Source organism: Pan troglodytes, chromosome 8 (assembly GCF_028858775.2).
Source record: "Pan troglodytes isolate AG18354 chromosome 8, NHGRI_mPanTro3-v2.0_pri, whole genome shotgun sequence".
In the NCBI taxonomy this organism is placed as follows: Eukaryota; Metazoa; Chordata; class Mammalia; order Primates; family Hominidae; genus Pan; species Pan troglodytes.
The window spans coordinates 50,854,387-50,880,328 of record NC_072406.2 but is presented as its reverse complement, the minus strand read 5'-3'; the positions used below and the strand labels follow the sequence as shown (position 1 = coordinate 50,880,328).

General features: G+C 37.8%; 1 protein-coding gene across 17 annotated transcripts in view; it reads left to right on the top strand.

Moving 5' to 3' along the window:
• ZNF248 (zinc finger protein 248) overlaps nucleotides 1–25,942 on the top strand; it is a 57,908-nt gene that overhangs the window by 10,145 nt on the left and 21,821 nt on the right. For 7 of the 17 annotated variants that reach the window (XM_003312507.6, XM_024346308.3, XM_016963034.4 and 4 more), the window contains 3 exons: nucleotides 9,894–10,020; nucleotides 10,293–10,388; nucleotides 14,872–19,024. In XM_003312507.6, the coding sequence (XP_003312555.1) occupies nucleotides 9,894–10,020; nucleotides 10,293–10,388; nucleotides 14,872–16,373 (1,725 nt within the window). In that variant the 3' untranslated portion in view covers nucleotides 16,374–19,024. Of the gene's footprint in view, nucleotides 1–9,893; nucleotides 10,021–10,292; nucleotides 10,389–14,871; nucleotides 19,025–25,942 lie in introns of those variants that run through there. The other 10 variants (XM_009458286.4, XM_009458285.5, XM_063781660.1 and 7 more) reach the window with 3 other exon arrangements.

The window sequence follows — 25,942 nt, the reverse complement described above, 5'->3', positions numbered from 1 at the left end:
ATAAATATCTATTTCAGGCTAGAAATACCCATTCTTCTTTTAGCTTTTTATTTTGGAAAATTGCAAACTTACACAAAAGTGAGAAAGTAATATATTAACCCCCATGTACCTACCCATTCTCAGCTTCCCCAGTTATCAGCTCAGAGCTGTCTCACTTTTACTTTCACCCATTCCTGCTGAGATTATTTTGAATCAAATTCAAGATAATTTTTTTTGTAAACATATCAGTAAGTATCTCTGAAAGTTGAGGCCTTTTTCTTAACTTTTAATATGAAAATTTTCCAACAAAATAAACACTTGTATAATTTTTACCTAGATTCAGCAGTTAACATTTTTGCCTTATTTGCTTTATCTCTCCTCTGTATATACATTTTATTCTGAAATATGTTTGAAAATAAGTTACCCACATTATAACACTTTACCCCTAAATAACTTGGTATGAATTTCTTCAGCATAAGGACATTTACTTACCTAACCACAATACAATTATCATGCTAAGAAAATGAGCAGTAATCCACACTGTTACCTAAATCCGTTGTACTTTAAAGTTTCCCAAAATGAGACAGTGTTTTAAAATAAGAAATAACTAGGATATTAGTGGAGGAGGTTGTGGTGAGGAACCATAGCCACAAAATATGTACGTGTATATAGTAATCTTGTGGCTGAGATTGAGCCACTGTACTCCAGCCTGGGTGACAGAGGGAGACTCTGTCTCAAAAAATAAATAAATAAATAAAAATAAAAATAAAAAGTTAGCTGGGCATGGTGGCTCACACCCAGCTACTCAGGAGGCTGAGGTGGGAGGATCAGTTGATCCCAGGAAGTGGAGGTTGCAGTGAGATGAGATTGTGCCACTGCACTCCAGCTTGGGCCACAGAGTGAGTCCCTGTCTCAAACAACAGCAGCAACAACAGCAAAACACCACAATACAGTTACCACACAAAATTTGAAAATTTCTTAATGTATAATCGGTGTTTTCCAGTTTTTGCATTTTTTTTACATTTGTTAAATCAGAATTCAAATATGGTTGAAATGTCTTTTATCTTTAAGACTTTGTGAGTTGTATGTTTCTTCTCCATATCTTTATTTACTGTAGTGTATTTGTTGAAGATTTTCCTTGTGTCACTGTGGTTATGTTTAACGTGTTTCTGTGATCCCTGTATTTTCTCTAAGTAGTCGAACTTAATCCTGATTGATGCTTATGTTTTGCTAAGAATTTATCATAGATTGTGTTGTGTACTTCCATCAGGGCCACATAACATCTCATTGTCCTCTCGGTTTGTTGTTGTTTGTTTTCTTGAGTCAGGATCTTGCTGTGTGCCCTAGGCTGGAGTGCATTGGCTCAGTCATGGCTCACTCCAGCCTTGAATTCCTGGGCTCAAGTGATCCTCCTGCCTTAGCCTACTGAGTAATTGGAACTACAGGTGCATGCCACTATACCTGTCCAATTAAAAAAATTTTTTTTTGTAGAGACAGGGTCCTGCCACCGGATCCTGTTGACCAAGCCGGTCTCGAACTCCTTGGCCCAGGCAATACTCCCATTTTGGCCTCCCAAAGTGCTGGGATTGCAGGAATGAGCCACTGCACCTGGCTTCATTGTCTTTTTGTAATGTTTGAAAGTCATTGATTATTGTCTAAATTTAGTAATTCATTAAAGATTGCAAAATGGTGAAATTCGAATTCTATAATTCCTCTTTCTGTTACCAAACCAAACTTGGGTCCTCTCACCAAGCACACAGAAAAAGCTAAAACTGACATTGGGATTTGCAGCAAGAGAAATGGAGGCATTTATTGCAGGGCATTGGGCAAGGAGAATTAGGTGGTTAACGCCTAAGACCTGTGATCCCTGATGGCTTATAAGCAAGGGTTTTTAAAGGTGATGGTACATTTCAGGAAAGCAGAAGTTACAGGCAAAAATCATACATCAGTACATGAAGGTTATACATTGATTTCGCCAGCTGTCCAAGGTTTGTACCAGTTTACTTTGCCAGCAGCAGTGCGTGCATGTTCTTATTCCACACATTCATCCTGAGACTTGGTATTTTATTTTTTATTTTTGCTCTTCTGTTGGGTGTGTTGTGGTACTCTTTTGTGGTTATCCTAGAAGTTACAGGGAGCATTTTTGACATATTACAATGAAATACAAACTATTCATTGTACTACCTAAACCTGTAACTTTGAAACATGTTGACTCCATTTATCCCCCTTCATTTCTAGGCTTTTCACTCCTTCCTGCCTTTTCATAGTTCTAGTTTGGGTCATTTTTCCTTTTCATGAAAATTCCCTTTGATGTTTCTTATAATGCATATCTGTTGTTTGTCATTACTCTGTTTATGATTTCCAAAATCTTAAACTTTTATTTTTGCTGTATATAGAATTCTACCTTTGAGTTTTTGTTTTTTCCTTTTACTTTAAAGTTGTCTTTTCATAATGTTTTGGGTTTTTATATGGCTGCTTTTAAAGTTCTCTTTTGATTTTGTTTTAGCTTTTGTTTATTCTTATTTAAGATCCACTGAACTCTGTGAATGTGACTTAATTTTTTTCATGAGTTGTTTTTTTTTTTTTTTAATCCATTCTGCCAATCTCTGCCTTTTTGTTGGAAGAATTTAACCTATTTAGAATTAAAGTTGGCCGAGCATGGTGGCTCTTGCCCGTAATCCCAGCACTTTGGAAGGCTAAGGCAGGTGAATCGCTTGAGTCCAGGAGTTCGAGACCAGCCTGACATGGCAAAACCCTGTCTCTACAAAAAATACAAAAATTAGCCCAGTGTGGTGGCACGTGCCTGGAGTCCCAGCTCCTCAGGAAGTTCAGGTGGAAGGATCGCTTGAGCCAGCCTCTGGGAGGCAGAGGTTGCAGTGAGCCTAGTTGGAGCCATTGAACTCCAGCCTGAACCACAGAGTGAGACCCCCATCTCCAAAAAAACAAGAAAGAAAGCGAGAGAAGGAGGGAAGGAGAAGGAAGGAAAGGGGAAAGGGGGAAGGGAAAGGGAAAGGGGAGGGACAGGGAAGGGGAAAAGGGGAGGGGAAGGGAGAAGGAAGGGGAAAGGAAAGGGGAAGGGAAGAAGGAAGGGGGGAGGGAAGGGGGAGGGAAGGGGAGGGGGAGAGGGAAGGGAAGGGAAAAGAAAAGGAAAGGAAGGAAATAGTTAAAGTCGTTTCTAAGAAGGAAGGACTGACTTCTGCCAGTTGCTGTTTTTTTTCTGTCTTTCGAATTGTTTGTTCATTTCTTTCACTGCTCTGTTTAGCTGATTTTTTGTAGCATATTTTGATTTACTTCCCATTTCCTTTCCTGTATTTTTTAAGATATTTTGTTGGTGTTTACCATGGAGATTAACAATGAACATTCCACATTTATAACAATCTAGTTTAAATACCAGTTTTGTCTCAGTATCATACAAAAACTCTGCTCCTATACAGCTGCCTTCTCCCTACGTTGTTGTTGCTACAGATTACATCTTTATACATTGTGCACTGAATGACATAGATTTATAATTACTGTGTATGCATTTTCCTAAACTCCTTTAGGAAATAAAGATTGGAGTTACAAACTACAAGTTGGACTTACAAAATGCAAAATGCTGGCTTTTGTACTTACATTTTTTTTTACTAGAGCTCTTTATTTCTTCATACGGCGTTGAGTTATGAAGATCTTTTAATTTCAACCTTCCGTTTAGTATTTTCTGTAGGGCAGGGTTTATGATAATGAGTTCTCGTGGCTTTTATCTGGAATGTTTTAATTTCTCTTTCATTTTTGAAGGATCAATTTGCCAGGTTTACAATTCCTGGCTGGCAGGATTTTTATTTTTGTTTTTTCCCCTCTTAACACTTTAAAGATGCCATCCCACTGCCTTCTGGTCTCTGTGGTGTCTGACCTCTGTGGTTGTTATTTGGCTTTTGATAGTTTGATAATAATGTGCCTCAGTGGATCTCTTTGGATTTTTCTTACTTGGGGTTTGTTGAGCTTTGTGGATGTAAGATTTGTGTTATTCTTAGAATTTGGGCAGTTTTTAGCCCTTATTTCTTTGAGTAATCTTTCTCCCCATTTCTCTCTCTTTTTTCCTTCTGGGACTCCTGTAATTGTATGATATATAGTCCACTCAAAGGTGTCCCACAGGTCCCTTAGGCTCTATTCACATTTCTTTATATATTTTTTTCTGTTCTGCTCCTCATACCAGATTACTTCAATTTTTATATTCTCCAATTCATGATTCTTTCAGCTGTCTGTTCAAATGGGTTGTTAAAACCTCTAGTGGATTTTTAAATTTCGGTCATTTTACTTTTCAGCTTTAGATTCCTACTTGGTTTCTTTTTACAATTTCCAACTCAGTTCAGACATTGTTGGCCTCATTTCTTTTAGTTATTTGTCATTTTTGATGACACTTAATTTATTTAAAATCTTTGTTTAGTAAGTCCAATATCTGGGCTTCCTTAAGGAAGGAATTTGTTTTCCTTGAGTAGGCTCTGTATTCTTGTGTCTTTGAATACCTTCTACGTTTTTGTTGGAAATTGGACATTTGAATATTTTAATATGGTAAGTCGGGAAATCAGATTTTTACGCTTCCCCAAGGTTTGCTGTTTTTCATTTTTTTTTTTTTTGAGGCAGAGTCTTGCTCTGTCGCCAGGCTGGAGTGCAGCGGTGCAATCTCGGCTCACTGCAACCTCTGCCTCCCGGGTTCAAGCAATTCTCCTACATCAGCCTCCCTTGCAACTGGGACTACAGGCATGCGCCACCACGCCCAGCTAATTTTTGTATTTCTTTTTTTAGTAGAGATGGGGTTTCACCATGTTGGCCAGAATGGTCTTGACCTCTTGACCTCCCAAAGTGCTGGGATTACAGGCATGAGCCACCATGCTCGGCCACATGCTATTTTTATAGTCTGGTTTCCTTGTTCTATATGTGACACTGAAGTCTCTGTTCCTTAGCTTGCTTTCAGCTAATGTTTTTACAGAGATTTCTTTGAATCCCTGGTGATAAAGACAACAAACATTTCTCTCAGTCTTTGCACATTGACTCTGCTCTGGGGTACTCTTTAACATTTAGCCAGGCTGTTTACAACCTTGCTTTAGCCTTCGTGTCCTGATTGCACTGAACCTCGAGAATAGCTGGAGGTGAAAGCTTATGATCTTCTTAAAGCTTGTATACATTCTGCCTTGGGTATGTTTCTGGATTTCTAATTTTCTCAGTATATATGGGGTTTTTTGAAAGCCCAAATTTCCCAAAGAAACCCTTTCCAGGTTTTCTTCTCAGGCCTTAAGTGGTATACTCTATGTCTCAACCATAATCCTCTGCTGCAGACGACTGCAGATATTTTGTTCCCCTTACAGTGTTTTTGAGCAAGGACTATTTTTTTTCTGTCCTAAATGAGTTCTGAGTTAGGTGAAACAGAGACAAGCATATTGCATCAGTCCTTCAGGTATTTCCCACATAGTTGGAACAGATAAGCAATTCCTTTTAAGTAAGGTCTGCTCTGGTCCCTCTAGAATCAAGGACCAGGACCCACACTTGGAATGCGGGCTGCCGTCTCAAGGCTGTCACCAAGCCAAGGAGGGTTGGGGTAAAGCCAAGTAGAAGTGCCACAAAGCTTTCCTACCATTTTGAAGTTGCCTTTTTTTTTTCTTTCTGATTTGGCATCTACTTGGTTGTGGTCAGCCTTTGACCTTTTCAGAATTCTGACGAAGTTTATTTTGACAGTTTCTGCTTGTTTTTTGATGTCTCTGAGGGGACCTGAGCTTGGTGCCACCTACCTCTCCATTTTGCTGACATCATTCCACTTCATTAATCTTGTCCTCTTGTATGTTTCTTTCTTATTATATAAACTTTCTGCTTTAGGAGAGTTTTAGATTTATGGAAAAGTTGTGAAGACAGTAGTACAAAGAGTTTCCATATACCTCCCGTAGACACAGTTTCATTAACATATTAATGTAGTACATTTGTCACAATTAATGAAACAATACTGATATATTATTAGGTGATTACCACTTTATTGGGATTTTCTTAATTTTTCCCTAATGTAATTTTTCTGTTCCAGGATGCCCACATTCTACTTAGTCATCATGTCTCCTTAGGCTCTTCTTAGCTGTGACAGTTTCTCAGACTTTCCTTGTTTTTGATAACCCTGACAATTTTGAGGGGTTCAAGTCAGGTGTTTTGTAGAATGTCCCTCAGTTGATATTTGTCTACTGTCTTCCTCATTATTAGACTGAGATTAGGGTTTCTTAGAGGAAGACTACAGAAGTAGTGTCATTCAGTCACATCCTATCAAGGGAAAATGCTATGAGCATGATTTATCACTGTTGATTACCTGGTGGAGGTAGTGTGGTCATGTTTCTCCACTGTAAAGTTACTCCTTTGTCCTCCGTTTTCAACTGTACTCTTTGGAATGAAGTGGAGAGTTACGCTACACCTCCTTGATGGCAGAGTATCCATATAAATTATTAGGAATTCTGTGCAGGAGATTTGTCTGTTCTTTTGTGTTTACTTATTTAAGCATTTATTTATATTAGTATGAACTCATTGCTAGTTATTTTATACTTTGGTTATAATCCAACACTACCTTTTTTTTTTTTTTTTTTTTGGTAGACCATTTTGTTTTTAATGCATGAAAGAAGGACAACAAAGTGGTCAGAGAAATTTACTCCAAAGGAAGTAGAGTTAAGTTAGGAAATAGAACATAACTTTAAAATAAATACTTTTAGTCATTGCCTCAGAAAGTTTCAGTAGATCATCACATAAAACAAGAGCAGGCTATTATTGAAAAACAAATAAGCATCAAAACATTCTTGGAAATTAAATACACATCTTTAGAAATGTGCACATTTAGACACATTCAGGTAAAAATTTTAAAAATCCACAGATAAAATTTTACTAGCTTCTAGAGAGGGATTATTTATAGCTATAAAAAATCATGTGAACATATGCCTTTTCATCTATGACACAAGATGCTAGAAAACAGAGAAGCTGAGAAGACAGTCTTAAAGAAGAAGGATTTTCATCTGAATCTTCCTTTGGTTTAACCATATACCTTGTTATTTTGTTGTTCCAACTGCTTCAGCTTGGCCATGAGGCTGTGTTTTCAGTTGGTTCCTGTGTCCCTTTGACATAGCCCACTATTGTGTTTTCATTTGAGTACTTTCTCATTTTCTGGTACCAGAAGTGATTTCAGGCTCATTATATACGTGCCAGCCCTAGAAGCAGCTGGTTTTCAAAGGAGCACTGGTTTTCTTTTTTTCTTTTTTCTTTTTTTTTTTTTTTTTGAGACATAGTCTCACTCTTGTCCAGGCTGGAGTGCAGTGGCATAATCTCGGCTCACTGCAACCTCTGCTTCCGGTTTGGGTGATTCTCCTTCCTCAGCCTCCCGAGTAGCTGGGATTACAGGTGTGTGCCACTATACCCGGCTAATTTAGATTGTTTAGCTTTGTAAGATATTGCCAAACTGTCTTCCACAGGTGCTGTATCATTTTGCACTCCCACTAATTGTGAATCAAAATTCCTGTTATTCTGCATCTGAACCTAAAATTGATACTGTCATTGTTTTGAATTTAACCATTTTAATAAATATTATGGTATCTCATTTTTGTTTCTTTAATGACACATGATGGTGAGCATCTGTTCATATGTGTATTTGCTATTGGTCTGTCTTTGGTGACGTGACCATTCAGATCTTTTGCCTATTTTTCAAGTTGCATAATTTGTGTTCTTATTATTGAGTTTTGAGGGTCCTTTTGCATATTCTGCTTCTAACACCTTTTTAGGTAAGTGTTTGCAAATATTTTTTCTCAGTCTGTGGTTTGTTTTTTCATTTTTGTAGAAGCATCTTTTGCAGAGCAAAACATGAATTTGATGCTATAAATTTCTCTCTGTGAACTACTGTCTCTGCATCCCATAAATTTTGATAAGTATTTTAATTTAAAACATTTAAAAATTTCTTTTGAGACTTCCTCTTTGATCTATAGGTTATTTGTATGGTTGTTTAGCTTTCAGGTATTTGGAGGATTTTTCAGCCGTCTTGCTTATTGGTTTCTATTTAATTCCATTGTAGTCTGAGAACATGTGTTTTTTATGATAGCTATTGCATTAAGTTCGTTAAGGTGTGTTTTATGGCCCAAAATATGTTCTGTGTTGGTGAATGTTACATGTGAACACAAACAGAAGGATAGAATGTGTATTTTATTGTTTGGGATGAAGTATTGTATAAATGTCACTTAGATCAGGTTGGTTGATAGTGCTATTTTGGGTCATATATGTACCTACCGATTTTCTGCCTGCTTGATCCATCAGTACTTACAGGGGTGTTAAGTCTCCAATTATGGTGTATATTTCCAAGTTCTCCTTTTACTTCTCTCAGTTTTTGCCTTATGTATTTTGATAGTCTTTTGTTAAATGCATAAATGTTTCAGATTATGTCTTCTTTAATATGATTTTGAACCCATCCAATAAGCTCTTAATTTCAGATATTGTACTTTTCAGATCTAGAATGTCCATTTTATGTATGTGTGTGTGCATGTGTGTGTGTGTGTGTATACATGTATAAGAGGTGTCTGAGACCACCCCCAGGTTATTAATGATGTCCTAGGATGACTCAGCATATATTGGAGCATGGCGTTAGAAACCAAAATTGGGGTGCTAGGTGTGTCAGTTGTTACTGATGTTTCTTGTAGACCCATAGTCATACTTATGGCTATGATTTATTGTAGTGAAAGGATACAAAGCAAAATCAGTGAAATTCCTAGAGGTTTCTCCCAATGGAGTCTCACAGAACACACTTAACTCCTCTAGCAATGACGTGACAACGCACGTAAAATGTGTACCAAGGAAACTCACTAGACATTTGGTGCCCAGAATTTTTATTAGAGGCTAGTCATAGGTACTTTCTGCCTATCATATACCAAAATTCTAGACTCCCAGGAGCAATGCACATACTGAGTATAAACCATATTACTTATGGTTATAGCTCAGGCTTAGTGAGCCGTTCTTATCAGAGAAGGTTAAGGTCAGAACCTTTCTGAAATCCAAGTTCCCAAATGCCCATCAACGGTGATTTTTTGTAGCAGACCTTTCAAAGGTTAGTAGTCTCAGGCTTGCTGTATTAACCTTTTTCTGTATAGCACACATACCATGTATGTGTTGAACTTCCCTCATTTTCTCATTTATTTTGTTAATATTTTCTTCTGTTTTGTTGAACATATTAATTATAATTCATTTTGAAGTTCTTGTTTGTTAATTCTACTATCACGGTCACCTGTGAGTTTGCTTTTTTTTTTTTTTTCATTGTCCCTATCTCTTCACATACCATGAATTTTTTTACTAGATACCAAATATTGTATTTAAAAAAGAAACATTGGAAACATTGGTGGAAGCTCCAGAAGATGATCTCATTGAGCGGAGAGGATTCATCCTTTTCTCTGATGGGCATGTAGACTGCGGGGCAGTCACTTGAATCAATATGTGCTGAGCTTGGTCATATTCATTTCAATCCCATTATTTTAATAACAAAGTTTTACTTCCTTGATGACAGTTAACTTGATAATGTAAAAGGTAATATGAAACAACTAATATTTCCTCTGTAACTTCAATCTCCTTGGTACACACTGCTAGTTCCTGCAGTTTGCAACTTAATAAATGTTATTCTGTGTATCTCCTTTTCAGGTGATAAGCACTCTAGGAACAGGGACCATGTTTGTCTGTTTTCACCAGTAGGATTTGCAGCAGCTAGCACAATTCCAGACCCTTAGTAGAAACTCAATTTATACAAGATATTTTGTATTCTATATAGTATAGCAGCACAGAGGGAGGTAACCTGTCATTTTTTAGTAAACTCTAAAGAGATTAGTTCTCTTAAATCTTTTCTATATCATCTAGTTCTGACCATTTCATGTAAAAAGAGTATACTATTACAGGAACAAGTGTCATTCAAGGATGTATGTGTGGACTTCACTCAGGAAGAGTGGTATCTGCTGGACCCTGCTCAGAAGATTCTATACAGAGATGTGATCCTGGAAAATTATAGCAATCTTGTCTCAGTAGGTAAGGAGTTTTTTTCCGCACATGGCTATCAATAGCATGCATTTACTAGTTGATGCCCTGTAGTTTTCTGATGTAAAGCTTGAGATTGAAGGCTCTGAGATGACTGATCCCATTTCGCCACCATAAAGGTGCTCTTCCCTCGTCAGAGATTGGTTCATTTGTGCACATTCTTTGAGTAGCTGGTGAAGCTGTGCCTTTCTTCCCCATCATGTATTCAGAGCCCCTGAAACCAAGCTATTTAGCTCCAGTCCTGTGGTATTTTCTCTTAACAGGGTATTGCATTACTAAACCAGAAGTGATCTTTAAGATCGAGCAAGGAGAAGAGCCCTGGATATTAGAAAAAGGATTCCCAAGCCAGTGCCACCCAGGTGAGTTAGTGATTTCTGGCAGATGAAAGCCAGAGGAAATTAGAACTTAGGTAATTGGTTTAGGATTTGTCACCTTTGGAATATTTTTCACAAATGTCTCTTTTTAGCCCCAGACCTTTGGAAATGATCAAAAACAATTGGCCCACATCCCTGTTACCTTAATCACTCCTCCATATGTTATTCTCACTCATAAATGCTTTTCTTGGCTGGGTGTGGTGGCTCACGCCTGTAATCCCAGCACTTTGGGAGGCTGAGGCAGGCGGATGACGAGGTCAAGAGATCGAGACTGTTCTGGCCAACATGGTGAAACCCCGTCTCTACTAAAAATACGAAAAATTAGCTGGATGTGGTGGTAGCTGCCTGTAGTCCCAGCTACTCGGGAGGCTGAGACAGGAGAACCATGTGAACCTGGGAGATGGAGGTTGCAGTGAGCCGAGATTGTGCCACTGTACTCCAGCCTGGTGACAGAGTGAGACTCAGTCTCAAAAAAAAAAAACAAACAAAAAAAACCAAACACTTTTTTTTTTTTTTTTTTTTACATTTTAAAGTATTTTACTTATATCTATAATCCAAACCAGTTGGCTTCATTTTAGATATGTTTTCTTGGTTAGTTTGTCTTTATCTTTTAAAATTGTTTGCCTTCCTTCCGTTGTCTTAGACACCTTTTGTTAGCTGACAGGTATTCATGCAATCCTTCTATATATTCATTTAACAACATATGATGAGCACTCACTATGTCTGTTATGTTTTAGGTAATTAACAGAATAATGTCCCTGGTATCTTAGTGTGTGTATTAAAATAAAGGACAAAAAAATGTGTGTGTGTGTGTGTGTACACATGTCTGTGTGTGTGTGTATATGTACACACCCATGTGCATATGTGTGTGTATATAGGTACACACACACTGTGTTGGGTCATGGTAAGTGCTGTGAAGAGAATTCACACAGGAAAGGAGGACGAAGAATGACGGTATAGTCTGTTTGGCAGTAGGTTAGAGAAAACCTTTTTGAGGAGTTCCCACATCAGAGATGAGGCTTTAATATGAAAGTGTGAGCTATGTGGATTCAGTGTAGTCCAGGCAGAGAGAACATCAGGTACCAAACCTCTTAGACAGGTGTGTTCTTAGAATGTTTGAACAGTGTCAGGGAAATCACTGTGGTTGGAAGCTAGCGGGCATGGTGGAGACTGGTAGGAGATAATGTCAGGAGAAGAAACATGAGCTATGGTAGATACATACATTTTACTTTTGGTGCTATGAGAAACTGTTTTGAGTAAATGTAAATCAGCTTAAGTCATCAGATTTGATTTACAGTTTAAAAGGATCTCTCTGACATCTATGCAGTGTATATACTGTGGTGGGTGGTTGTGGGTGGTATGAGTAGGGATAGGGTACCATTATGTGCTTCAGAGGAGAGAGGATAGTGGCTGAGACTGTTGGAAGTGCCAGAGGTACTGAGAAGTGGTAGGTTTGTACAAATATTTTGAAGATGGAGCCAAGAACATTTGCTTTCAGATAGGGTATGAGAGAAGGGAGAATCAAGTGTGATCCCAATAATTTGTCTCAAGCAGCTAGATAGATTAGGTTATCATTTACTGAGACAGAGAAAAATTAGAGAGGAGACATATAAGGGAGTTATCACAGATTTAATTTTGAACACCAGAAGTTGGAGATAACTCTTATAATCGAGTCTGTTTTTGACTAAGAGATTGGATATGTGTAAGTACATGGTTGAGGTCAGAACTAGAAGTATCCATTTGAAAGGCATCAACTTAAGATGATGTTAAAGGAATGAGGCAGAATGAGATCTTCAAGAGCAGAAGTCAACAGACTTTTTTTTGTAAATGACCAGATAGTAAATGTTTGAGGCTTGGCAGGCCACATATGGTCGTGGTTGCAGCTGCTCTTCCTCATCTTCTTTCTTTTCCTTATTCCTTCTCGTTCTCCTCTTGCTCTTTCTCTCTCCTCTCTTTTCCTCTTCCCTCTTCTGTACTGCCTCATCCAGCTTTTTCCCTTCAAAAACTTAAAAAACATACTTAGCTCAAGGGCCATTGCCGTGCAGTTATATGCCAACCCCTTTTCTAGAGTGTGATTGTATGTAGGTGAGAGTAGTCCTGGGACAATAATGCTTTTAGTAAGTATTAAATTCATCCCTTAGAGGATATTGAAGAATAACAATCTGAGCTACACAAAAACCAGAGAGCCTGGTTTCCTGTAGTCAAATGAGGTACATTCTTCCATGTTACTGCTATCTTGAATGGCAACCATGGCATCACCGTACTAATAAACCTGTTAATATTTCCCACCGGTCTCTTTGTTCCTATTGTTATTTTTCATTTAAAGCTATCTTCTACATACTTTTATATTCTCACTTTTCACTGATATAACTCGAAAGCAAAACTATGTGTTCTCATTCCTGACTCAGTCTAATTGTTAGTTGTCTAATTTCTAATTCCTAGTTGGTTCTTTTCTCTTTTTTTTTAGCCTAAATTATTCAATTTATCTTCCTTTAGCTAAACAAACTAACCTAAAGTTGCTGCTTATTAATAAATTAAATTTCCCTTTCTTTTCTTTTTTTAGTTTTAAACCTTTGTGTCAAGGGCTGACTTTCAATAGATTGCAGCAAGGGAGCTGCTCAGTAAATTTCCCTTTCAATGACTATAATAGTGTAGTCCTTTGCTACCTGTCTTAAATTTCTTTGTTTCTGCTCCCTAAAATTTATGTCAAATCCCGTCCTATTCTATATCTTAAATTTTATTTGCAAATGTTTTCTCATTTACTGGAAAACTTCCGTTCTTGTTTGCCTTGCCTTTTTTCAGGTAATTCATACTGTGTTTGTAAAGTGTTTAGAAATTGAATAGTAATGGCTTGTTATTATTTCACTTGTTTTAAGTTAGAACTTAATTTTTTGCTGAAACTTAAATAGTCCAGATTTTATGACATTAACTCACCAGTGGCTGTATGCCAAAAACTTAGACCTGTTCATATGGCTTAGGGTTGCTTAGGGTTTCTTTCTGCATTGAGATTTTTGTTCTCCAAAAGAGAAGGGCCTCTCTTACTAATTTGGGTATTTTGATAATTACTTTGTTGATTATCTGTGTAGCCAGATTTAGGAGAGATCATTCATTTTCATACATTCTGAAAGTATTCTATGATACTCTTCCTAAATACATATTCCCATATTTTGTCTTCGTGTATTATAGCTGATCAGGTGCAGGTTGGAAATAATTCAGTGCACGTTGCTTTATAAGAATAATGTACAGTTACATTATAGTAACACCTGCCAAGATCTGGACTCTGGTCACAATAGGGGCGATAGCATTGAGCAAGGGATTTATTTTATGTTACCATGAATTATATAAACAGTAACTTCTAAAAGATGGAGCAAGTGGAGCCTTAAAATGGTAGAGATGTTATAGAGATTTTTGCTATCATTATTTTATTATTATTATTATTAGTTTTTGTTTTTAAGTTAAAGTAGCAGTTCACTGAGGGATATCCAGGATCTAAGGAGAGATAAGGATAAAATGTTTCTAGTTGAGTGGAAGGTATGTTATTAGGGATGAGCAATTTCTGAGAGTCTAATCTCTAGCCAAACTGCACAGAAATATTTTCAATAGATTTGCATGATGTTGAGAAGATGAGGGTGTAAACCATGCTTTACCTCTGCCAAACCTAATTCTTATGTTTCTCACTACCACTCACTCTATTTCCTTTTTAAAAAAACAACTCCCTTGAACTCATTCTCTGTGCATTTCCTGCTCTTTGAAAGAACAGCTCTCAGAATATCTCCATCTCCTGTTTATCATGTCTTGAGTTTATTTCACCTTCCCTAGTATGCTTTTCCTACAGCATTAAAAAAAAACTATTTCTTCTCAATAAAACTTAAAGAAAACACTGGCTCTTGGGCTATATAGGACTGTTATTTTGAATCCAAGGAAGTTGATGTTTTCAGAATGTTAATTTTCTTGCTGATTCAAAGATAGAAAGAAGCGTGTACTCTGGTGGGAATTCTACCCCAGTAAACTGTGTGTGAGGGGATTAGGACCAAGCTCTGTTTTGTCTCCACCAAACCTAATGCATCCTCTGAAACCCCTTGTCTGCTAATCTTCACCATCACTTTATTCAGTGTTCATTGTCTCTGTTGGGTTCACCCCATTTTCTCCAAGTTTTTCTATTTCTGAATCAGCCACTCTGGTTCCCTGTGCTGTGAATTTTATTTCACCTTTTCTTTTCAGTTTTGAAGGTTATATTTATAAAGTGTTAAATATCATTGCCAATTTCTTCTCCCTGTTTCCACTGAAGCATGTTTTATGTTTTCCACCTAAACCTTGGAGGGTAAAGAAAATGTACACTTGAACTCAGTTCACACCAGGAAACTGAATTTAAAACAAAAGAATTGACTGTATGGCATTTGTGTAAAAGTCTGATTCCATCAGAAATGTATTAAGGTTCATAAGATGTGGTTATTTTTCTCATTTCTAGAAAGGAAATGGAAAGTTGATGACGTGTTAGAGAGCAGCCAGGAAAATGAAGATGACCATTTTTGGGAGCTTCTATTCCACAACAACAAAACAGTAAGTGTAGAAAATGGAGATAGAGGAAGCAAAACTTTCAATTTGGGCACAGACCCTGTTTCTTTAAGAAATTATCCCTATAAAATATGTGACTCATGTGAAGTGAATTTGAAAAATATTTCGGGCTTAATTATTAGTAAAAAGAACTGTTCCAGAAAGAAGCCTGATGAGTTTAATGTATGTGAGAAATTGCTCCTTGATATTAGGCATGAGAAAATCCCTATTGGAGAGAAGTCTTATAAATATGATCAAAAAAAGAATGCCATTAATTATCACCAGGATCTCAGTCAGCCAAGTTTTGGCCAATCTTTTGAGTATAGTAAAAATGGACAAGGCTTCCATGATGAGGCAGCATTTTTTACAAATAAGAGATCTCAGATAGGAGAGACAGTCTGTAAATATAACGAATGTGGAAGAACCTTCATTGAAAGTTTAAAGCTGAATATATCTCAAAGACCTCATTTGGAAATGGAGCCGTATGGATGCAGTATTTGCGGGAAGTCCTTCTGCATGAATTTAAGGTTTGGACATCAGAGAGCTCTTACAAAGGACAATCCTTATGAATATAATGAATATGGGGGAATCTTCTGTGACAATTCAGCTTTCATTATCCATCAGGGAGCTTACACAAGAAAGATTCTCCGTGAATATAAAGTGAGTGACAAAACCTGGGAAAAGTCAGCTCTCTTAAAACATCAAATAGTACACATGGGGGGAAGGTCTTATGATTACAATGAAAATGGGAGTAATTTCAGCAAGAAGTCACATCTTACCCAGCTTCGGAGAGCTCACACAGGAGAAAAAACCTTTGAATGTGGTGAATGTGGGAAAACCTTCTGGGAGAAGTCAAACCTCACTCAACATCAGAGAACACACACAGGAGAGAAGCCCTATGAATGTACTGAATGTGGGAAAGCCTTTTGCCAGAAACCACACCTGACCAACCATCAGCGAACACATACAGGAGAAAAACCCTATGAATGTAAGCAATGTGGAAAAACATTCTGCGTGAAGTCAAACCTCACTGAACATCAGAGAACACACACAGGGGAGAAGCCCTATGAATGTAATGCATGTGGGAAATCCTTCTGCCACAGATCAGCCCTCACTGTGCATCAGAGAACACACACAGGGGAGAAACCGTTTATATGTAATGAATGTGGAAAATCCTTCTGTGTGAAGTCAAACCTCATTGTACATCAAAGAACTCACACTGGGGAGAAACCATATAAGTGTAATGAATGTGGGAAAACCTTCTGTGAAAAATCAGCTCTCACTAAACATCAGAGGACTCACACAGGGGAGAAGCCGTATGAGTGTAATGCATGTGGGAAGACCTTTAGTCAGAGGTCAGTGCTCACCAAACATCAGAGAATTCACACGAGGGTGAAAGCTCTTTCAACATCCTGAATGTTAGAAGCCTTCATACACTTGTGAAATTGGTTATACAGTTTCAAAAAAGGAGATCAGAGAAAGCCAAAGAATGTCAGAAATTTGTAGAAAATGACTTCTTGTTTGAATATGTAAAAGCTTTCAAGAAAAATTAAAACTTTTCATTAGAAAATTTGTACTGAGGGGAATTCTATTCATCTAAGTAATATGGTGAAAATATTTATCTGGAATTTATGTTGTTTAGTGTTATATTCCAGACGTGATACCAAAATTTTATTGCAAATATAATGGACAATATTTATTTATACCCATATTCACAGTGGAATCTGAAGCTTAGAAAAGTTGAATGACAGCAGCATTAAACATATATGTGAAGAGTCCCCGATGTTTGTAGACCTTATGTGAGTATGCAAATATAATAAATTTGAGTATGCTTGATTTGTATATTGGAACTCAACATGATCATAAGGAGAAGATACGTACCCTTAATTGAGTAACTACTATGGTATTTGTTAATATTTTCTACACTAAATACCATTGGTGTCTTTATAGGTTGACATAATTATATATGTGTATGTACATATGTTTGTGTGTATATGTAAATATATTTCTACACACATACTTAAATATAGTGATGTACTAGTATAACCTCATACTGACTTAAAAGTTCTGATTGTTAAATTTTAAGGAATTTTGTGAGCCAGTTATTAAAAGCAGTCATTATTTAAAATATGTAAACTTACAGTTAAAAACAAAGGTAATAAATACTCAGCACTCATCACTTCCTAATTATTTTGCTACATTTCACTATTACCTTTGCTGTTTTACTTATTTAATCTGTATGATGAAAATACTGTATAATAGTGTGCACTGCACATCTGTCTCTTCCCAGCTCCACATTCAGTGCTGTCTTGGTAGCTTGGACTTAGTGGGAGTGTTTACACCATGGAAATTGACAAATTATAAATCAGGGTTTTAATTTTCTCAGAGAACCTGCTGTCAAATATTTACAGCACATCACTGTGTATATATGAAAACGTATTTGGCAATACAAACCACATACCGCTTCTATTTCCTGACATAAATAAATGGCTATGGCCATTTACAGCTGAACCATGTCTTCAAGAAAGAAGCCAAAAATATTTCCGTGAGGTTTTTAACTACCTCTGAATCTGTCCTGCTCTAAATACTAACGGAGTCTCTTTGTAGGTTGGCCAGTATATGTTTTTAGTGAAATATTATTTCACAAAGAACTATATCACATACCTTTCCTCTGACTGTTTCCTGGCATATATGCATGAATATGGCCATTATTGAACTATCACTTCAGTAAAGAAGTTAAACAGTACTTTTCTGAGGTTTTTCAGCTACCTCTGGGTCATTCTGTAATGTAAATGCTGTTAATAAGAATGGTTTTTACATAAATTATGCAAAGGTTAACAAGCAGTAATACTGCACTCCTCAAAAAGTGGCGTTATGTAATGAAAGGCCCTTTTGATATCCTTGATTTTTCATTGTGTATCTGTTTGGGCACGGTCTATGTAACACTAGTTCTGCGTATTAGTATTTTAGAGTATCTCTGCCTCCCTTGTCCTGTTGTTTCTTTTGCCCCCTTGGAACACATTGGTCAGCAGTTCTAAGAGACACTGCCCACATGATGGCCATTCCCTACTTCATCCTTGCTGAGCTAAATTTTATATTTTTGTGCATCCTTCTCCCAGATGACTTAGGTGGTAAGTCCAGATTAGTCAAAGCTAATCATGGAAGTTCCATTTTAATGATTCTGTTGGGGTGAACTTGGGAGCAATGAGATGTTTGGGAAGTATTGTGTAGTACTTCCGGGAAAGATCTCCTTGATACAACATTGTCATGACATGAGAAGAGACTCTTTCTGCTGGGCTTTTTCATGTCTGTAACATGGTATTGGCTTATCGTTTTTATCTCTGAAGGGCAGTAGCCTGAAGATAACAGTGCACAAGGTGGGAAAAGCCAGCTCAGAGGTGACGTTGCCGAGCTACTCTGCTCTCTATACCTGTTCTCTACTGGGACTTTTTATAACCCTCAATAACTGTTTTTTATTTGGTCTTAGGGCTGTCTGATACTTAGAGCTGAAGGCATTCCAGCTGACACAGAGGAATATTTTTCTAAGTGTTAATGTTCTATATGGTAATTAGGGGGAAGAATTATTTCTTTTCACAAGTTAATATAGGGATGGCTGTTTGTATCAGCCATGGTTCTTTCTGGTGGAAAACAGAATTCTCCAACTAAAAACATTTTAATGGCAGACTGATTACAGTGGTGTGGGCCAGAAACAAGGGACAGTGAAACACCCAGAGACTTGTATCAGCAGGAAGCCATTGCCATTCTGAGCCTTGAAGGGCAAGGATGGAAACAGTGTTACCAGAGCCCAGTAAGAACTGCTGTCATGAAGGAGGGGCCACCTTGTAAGAGACATCATTACTACCAGAACTGTGGTGCCAAATTGCTGGTGTCTCTCTTTGGAGAAACCAACCAGATACATCTGCTGGAGAGCCCAGGTGGGCACAGAGAAGGGTGGAGAGAGAATCTGGGAAGAGAAATGGAGAATAAGCAGCACAGTGTTATTCATTTCTGTAAATTCCTATGTAGAAGGCTCAGTGTTAGAAATAAAGTTATTCTACTAGTTGCAAGTTAAGTGTTTCTGTTTGTTCTGCTTTCCTGTTGGCATAAGTAAACTCCCTTTGGAACTACACAGGTATGTCTCTCCTTCAACATGTGTGAAGCAGACATTATATTAAATTACATTATTCATACCTCCCTGTGGTGTTTCTTATTGTATGTGGTGTAAGGTAAGCAGCTCTGTATTCTTCCAAATAAATAGCCAGTTGTCCCTGCACTGTTTGATTAATTCACCCTTTCTTGTGTTAGTTTGATACATTTTTATTATGTACTTAAATATGTGTTATGACTATTGCTTTTGACTGCTCAATGCAACTTTTCTGCATTCTTCTAGTAATAGAACATGTCATTGTGATCACGGGGTGGCATTTACCCCAATCCTGGCTCTGCAGAGTACTGTGTCTTCATGTCCTCCACATTTGTATTGATCCAGAAATGATAGTTTGTTGTAAAATAGGCCAGTGACAAGCCCTCCTAGAATATTTTTATTGGGAGGTCACTGTAGACCAGAGAGTTTGTGTCCTTATTGCTTCCAGCAGTCATATTGAGAAAATACATTTGCTCTGTAATCTATTGAAAGTCAGTCCGCAACACAAAAATGAAAAAAGAAAAGAAGATGGCTATGATAAGCGCCATAAAGAAAAATCAAAATAGGAAAAGTTGTCAGATACAAGGTTTGATTTTAGATAGGATGGAGAGGAAAAGACCTCACTGAGCAGGCTACATTGAGGGAGGAGTGATGTGGATAATATCTCGAAGAAGAGTGTGTGTTCACATGTGTGTATCTAACACATGCATGTAAACCAACAAAAGATTCTGTTTCATGAGACCCTTACCCTAATTACCTGTAATGTACTTTGATATTTTCTCTTATACTGCATTCTATTAAAAGAAATACTTTTTCTCATACACTAGACTGATCTCACAATGAACAGTTTATCCACCAGTGCACTCATGTTTAAACCCGGATGAGAATTGCTCAGTCATAGATTTGTGATTTCTGAAATGACTAATCACTCCCAGTCCCTGGAAATAGTTTTCTGGTAAACTCCTAAGAGCCTGTTTTTGGAATTGGGCCTACTTTCCGTCTTGAAATTGCCCTCCTCTGGTCTAGTGGGCCCTGTCACTTCACACCCTACCTGTATTTAGCAGGGAAATGTGGAACTATTGCTTCTGGGAGGGTTCAGCCCTTGGGTATCCTTGATGCCTTCAACCCCTACCCCTGTTTGCTTCTGGCAACCAGAGACTGTGGCTGTGACTGCCCTGGATCCTTTCATCATATCTCTCCTTTTCTGAGGAAGACTTACCTATTCCCATTCCTATTTTTCCACTGAATCTTCATCTCTCGTCCAGTGACTGGACACTGCACACTCAGCCTCCTCCCTTTATCTGAGGAACTCCAACTCCCTTTTCCCAACCTACCACTCTTCTCAGATCTTGCATTCCCAGGCTTCTCTTTCAGACGACAAAGAACCAATGTCTCTCCTAGACAGCACTTATGAAGAGAAAGGTCTCAGATACTTTGGTAGGTGAGAACTGATGACTAATATAAAGCTATCCCATGTTTGGAGTCCATACTTTGGTATGGCCAATACTCTCTGTTATTGGTTTCTTTGTCTACAGAATGGGGTAGTTATCCTCTCTACAAAAGTGGGCCTTACCGGTAAGCCTGCTTTCAGTAACAGCCAAAAATTCTCCCTTTACTGATCCCCTAAAGGAGGCTCAAGACCTCAGAAAAGAAGAGTTCAGAATTTCTTCAACTCAGACCCCTAGTAAAGGCTTGCCCTATTCTTGTGGATCTCTGATAACATCCCTTAAAACAGAAAACGAACTTGGAGAAGCTTGGCAGCCATGACTGGTGCCCATGACATAGTGAGACTTCCTTAGCTTTCTCAGGCCTAGATTCCCCTATGCTGATGTCTGCACCAGCTGCCATTACTGAGAGAATAAGTCTTCTTTGGCATTTGACAGATGAGTTCTCTTCAACCCACCTCACCCACATATTGGGTCACTTCCCTAAAGTAACTTGGTTTTTAGTTCTGTCTGGGCCTTTTTCCATGCACTGTAACCAATATATATGTGCCTGTAGAGAATTTATAATACACTGGAGTTTTATGGGCATTTGAGTATTACAAATCAAGAAATATGGTCAGAATATTAATCAAATGCTAGAATATGTACAAAATCATAAGAGATTTGTTGCCTGGAATTAGATCCAGGCATAGCCGGAGAGTTTTAAGTTGTATTTTTAATTGCTTCTAAAGAGAAATAAATAGTAGCATCAGCTCATCCACAGGAAATTAACTGTAGATGAATTGATACTACTATTACGTATGGTTTTTAGTTTTCTCAGATGATTTGGTGATTTGTACAGACATTAATGTGACGTTATTACAGTTAAAAATATTTTAAAGTTCCTATAGAAAAGTTACCTAAGTTTTCAAACTGGTAATGTTAGTGGTAGTGATGAAAAACGTACCTGAACGTCAATAACTTTAGAAGAACAGTCAGATGCTATCAAAGGCTGTGAAAAACTTTAACCATGAAACAACATGGAGTTAGTTTAGTAGGTAATGATGAGGAAATAATACTCAGAAAATAGACATTAAAATCACTGACATGACTTTACCACAGAAGTCATATGGTTACACTCTCTGAAAATGTGTTTTTCCACTTATTTATATGAGAAAATTAGTGGGGAAAATAGTACTTTCTGTTATCTGTGTGTCGTGATAGTTTTATCAGGGACTTTTGGTTTATATTACTTCTTATATTTCAGTGTCCTTTTAGGATACACACACACACTTACACAATGGAAATACAATATATATGGTGAACTCATTTACAATACGCGATTACCAGTTTTCCATGTTAGTTTTTCTACCCTTACCTGATCATTTTTACGACTACTTAAAATTTCTCTGCTGGATCAACAGTATTTTATCTACATCCTATCAATGGCTCACTTTTAGGTAGCTTCCCATATTTTTACTCTTACAAATGAACATTATGGAGGAACACCTTTGAGCATATACCTTTCTACACTTGTCCAAGTTTTCTCTCTCTCTCCCCCCCCCCTTTTTTTTTCACCTGCAGACACAGGGCAACCAAGTTGTCGTCTTCAAATTAATTTCTCAGAGTCTACTCTCTGGATAATAGGGGTGAGTTTATTTTCAGTTCTAATGAAACTGACTCCAGGAGGTCTGTATGGATTTCATTCCCATTCAAAGTTTGGAAATGTGACGGCTGGGTGGGGTGGCTCATGCCTCTAATCCCAGCACTTTGGGAGGCCGAGGTGGGAAGAATGCTTGAGCCTAGTAGTTCAGGACCAGCCTGGGCAATATGGTGAAACCCTGTCTCTACAGAAAATACAAAAAATTAGCCGGGTGTGGTGGTGCACACTCATAATCTCAGTTAACTTTGGAGGCTGAGGTGGGAGAATCACCTAAGCCTGGGAAGTTTAGGCTGCAGTGAGCTATGATTGTGTCACTGCACTCTAGCCTAGGTGACAGAGTAAGTGCCTGTCTCAAAAACAAAAGAAAAAATTTGGAAATGTGCGCCCACCATTGTCACAGTGGGTGCTGTTCTTTTTTTTTGTTAAAAAATTCCAACCTTACTAATATAACATGATAAAATATTTCTTAAACATTTTAGTTTCTAAATTTTCTACAGACATTGAACAATTTAAAAATAATTACCCCTCACTTTCTTAATGTTGGCTTATATCACTAGGCTCACTTTAATTGAGGTGCTCATCATTTTATAATAGCTAGTCATGGAAGATTATTAAGATATTTTCTTGGTTCATGTGCTCTTACAAATCTAAGTACATAGTTTACCTTTTTACAGGAACAATGGAAACTATTGCTTTTTTCACTTTATGAACAATGTATCAACAGGATAGTCTTTCTCATTTCTGGGAGATATACTTTAACATTTGTCTATGGGAATATTTTTTTTTAAGTTTTCAAATTACTTCAAGCTTTTAAGTAATTTTGGCTGGGTGCGGTGGCTCACGTCTGTAATCCCAGCACTTTGGGAGGCCAAGGCAGGCAGATCACGAGGTCAGGAGATCGAGACCATCCTGGCTAACATGGTGAAACCCCGTCTCTACTAAAAAAAAAAAAAAAAAAAATCAGCCGGGTGTGGTGGTGGGCACCTATAGTCCCAGCTACTCAGGAGGCTGAGGCAGGAGGATGGTGTGAACCGGAGAGGTGGAGCTTGCGGTGAGCCGAGATCGCGCCACTCCACTCCAGCCTGGGCTACAGAGGGAGACTCCGTCTCAAAAAAAAAAAAAAAAAAAAAAAAAAAACTTTAAAATAATTTTTTGCCTCTGCAATTGGTATGCAGTCTTAACATTAAGATTATAAATGCTCATTATAATTTTTAAATGCTTTGGTAGTTTAAATTTTATATTTCCATATCAAGTATATTTATTATGTGAGGTAAACATTTACACGTACCATGTGATCTACAGAGAGAACCACTTACCCCAACACCATTTATTAAATAGACCTATTTCTCTCTACTTTGAAATGTCACTGTGATGGTTAATTTTATATGTCAACTTGACTGGGTCATGGGGTGCCCAGATGCTTGGTCTAACATTCTTCTCGGTATATCTGTGAGGGGGTATTGGATGAGATTAACATTTAAATCAGTAGACTTAAGTAAAGCAGATGAGAGTGGGTGGGACTCATCCAACTGATTGAAGGCCTGAATAGAACAAAAATGCCAACACTCGTGAGTAAGAATTCCTACCAGTGACCTTCAAACTGGATATCAGCTTTTTCCTGCCTTTAGACTCAATTGAAACATTAGCTTTTCCTGGGTCTCGAGCCTTCAGCCTGGAATAACACTCTCAATTCTCCTGGGCCCCGAGTTTGCTAACTCAACCTGCAGATCTTGGGACTTGCTAGCCTCCATAATCAGGTGAGCCAATTCCTTATCATAAAGCTCTTTCTATATATACATCTTCTTATTGGTTCCATTTTTCTGGAAAACTGACATAGCCACCATTATCATATACTGAATTCTTACATCATCTTAGGCCTTTACATATTTTTTTTCAGACTCTAAAATACTTAGTTTATTCTAGCCATTAAAGATGCATCTTTGCCCTGGTATGGTGGCTCACGTCTGTAATCCTAGCAATTTGGGAGGCCGAGGTGGGTGGATCACCTTAGGTCAGGAGTTCAAGACCAGCCTGGCCAACATGGTGAAACCTTCTCTCTACTAAAAATACAAAAATTAGCCAGGCATGGTGGCATGTGCCTGTAGCCCTAGGTACTCAGGAGGCTAAGACACAAGAATCGCTTGAACCCAGGAGATGGAGGTTGCAGTGAGCCGAGATCGTGCCTCTGCACTCCAGCCTGGGCGACAGAGCGAGATTCTGTCTCAAAAAACAACCAAAAAATAAATAGATAAAGACACATCTCTAGTCAAGCTTTAGTCTGTATCTTCACAAAATTCTTGACCCCCCTCATTATTTCACATAAAATTTACATTTGTTCTAGCTGCAGTACAGAAGATTTGAAAATACAGAACGTTGAGAATTTGTTTGGAATGTTGTGACATAATACGTTTCTTTTTTTGTTAAAAAAAATGATTAGTTCCTGTTGTTATTTGCTTTTTTTTTTTTTTTTGGAGACGGAGTCTCGCTCTGTCACCAGGCTGGAGGGCAGTGGCGCAATCTCGGATCACTGCAACCTCCGCCTCCCAGGTTCAAGCAATTCTTCTGCCTCAGCCTCCCGAGCAGCTGGGACTACAGGCACATGCCACCATGACCAGCTAATTTTTGTATTTTTAGTAGAGACAGGGCTTTACCATGTTGGCCAGGATGGTCTTGATCCCTTGACCTCGTGATTGGCCCACCTCGGCCTCCCAAAGTGCTGGGATTACAGGTGTGAGCCACTGTGCCCAGCCACTGTTTGCATTTTTTAAGCTGTCATTCAATAAACTTTTATAGTTTCCTTCACATAGCCTGCACATTTAATTCTGTATGTTTTTTAGAACATGTAAACATCTTGACCAAGTTTTATAGTTTCCTTCACATAGACCGCACATTTATTTAATTCTAGGTATTTTTTAGAACATGTAAACATCTTGATCAGGCTTGTCTAACCTGTGGCCCATGGGCTGCATGTTGCCCAGGATGACTTTGAATGCAGCCCAACACAAATTTGTAAATTTTCTTAAAACATTGTGAGCTTTTTTTGTGTTATTTTTATTTTTTTTAGCTCATCACCTATCATTAGTGTTAATGTACTTTATATGTGGCCAAAGACATTTCTTCCTTCCATTGTGGCCCACGGAAGACAAAAGATTGGACACCCCTGATCAAGATTGGACACCCCTGATCTTGACTATATTATTATAATGAATATAACAGAGACATTTTATTAATATGTATCTAATAAATACATATTTACCACTGAAGATTCTCATGGTACACAGTTCAGTGAAGAGATTATCACAAAGCATCATGCCCTTTGTAGAAATGTCAGACTTTGCACTTCAAATGAACTGAGAGGATGAATCATTTCTTTTAGATTGTTTTCTGAATTTTTTTTCATTTTTGTTTAATATATATATAGTTTTTCCAAGTTGATGTATTTTGCAACCTGGGAAAACAGTCATGGAGATGACACTTTAATTGTTGTTCTCGTTTTCAGCTTTATTTAAATGTTTTTTTCTGTGTTCACAAGTGAAATTGATACGCAGTTTGTGGTAGCTTTCTATGTAGACAAGGCTGTTATTTAAGACCACTCCAGACCATGTCCTTTGTGACTGTGAAGGGGCAAGGCCTCCAGGGAGAGATTAATTTGAGCAGCACCAACTTATTACAACTTTTGGAATGATTGCTACCGAGTGTCTACAGTGGCTCATGGGACACTAAATTCAGCAATGTGATGAGTTGGGCCTCTGAC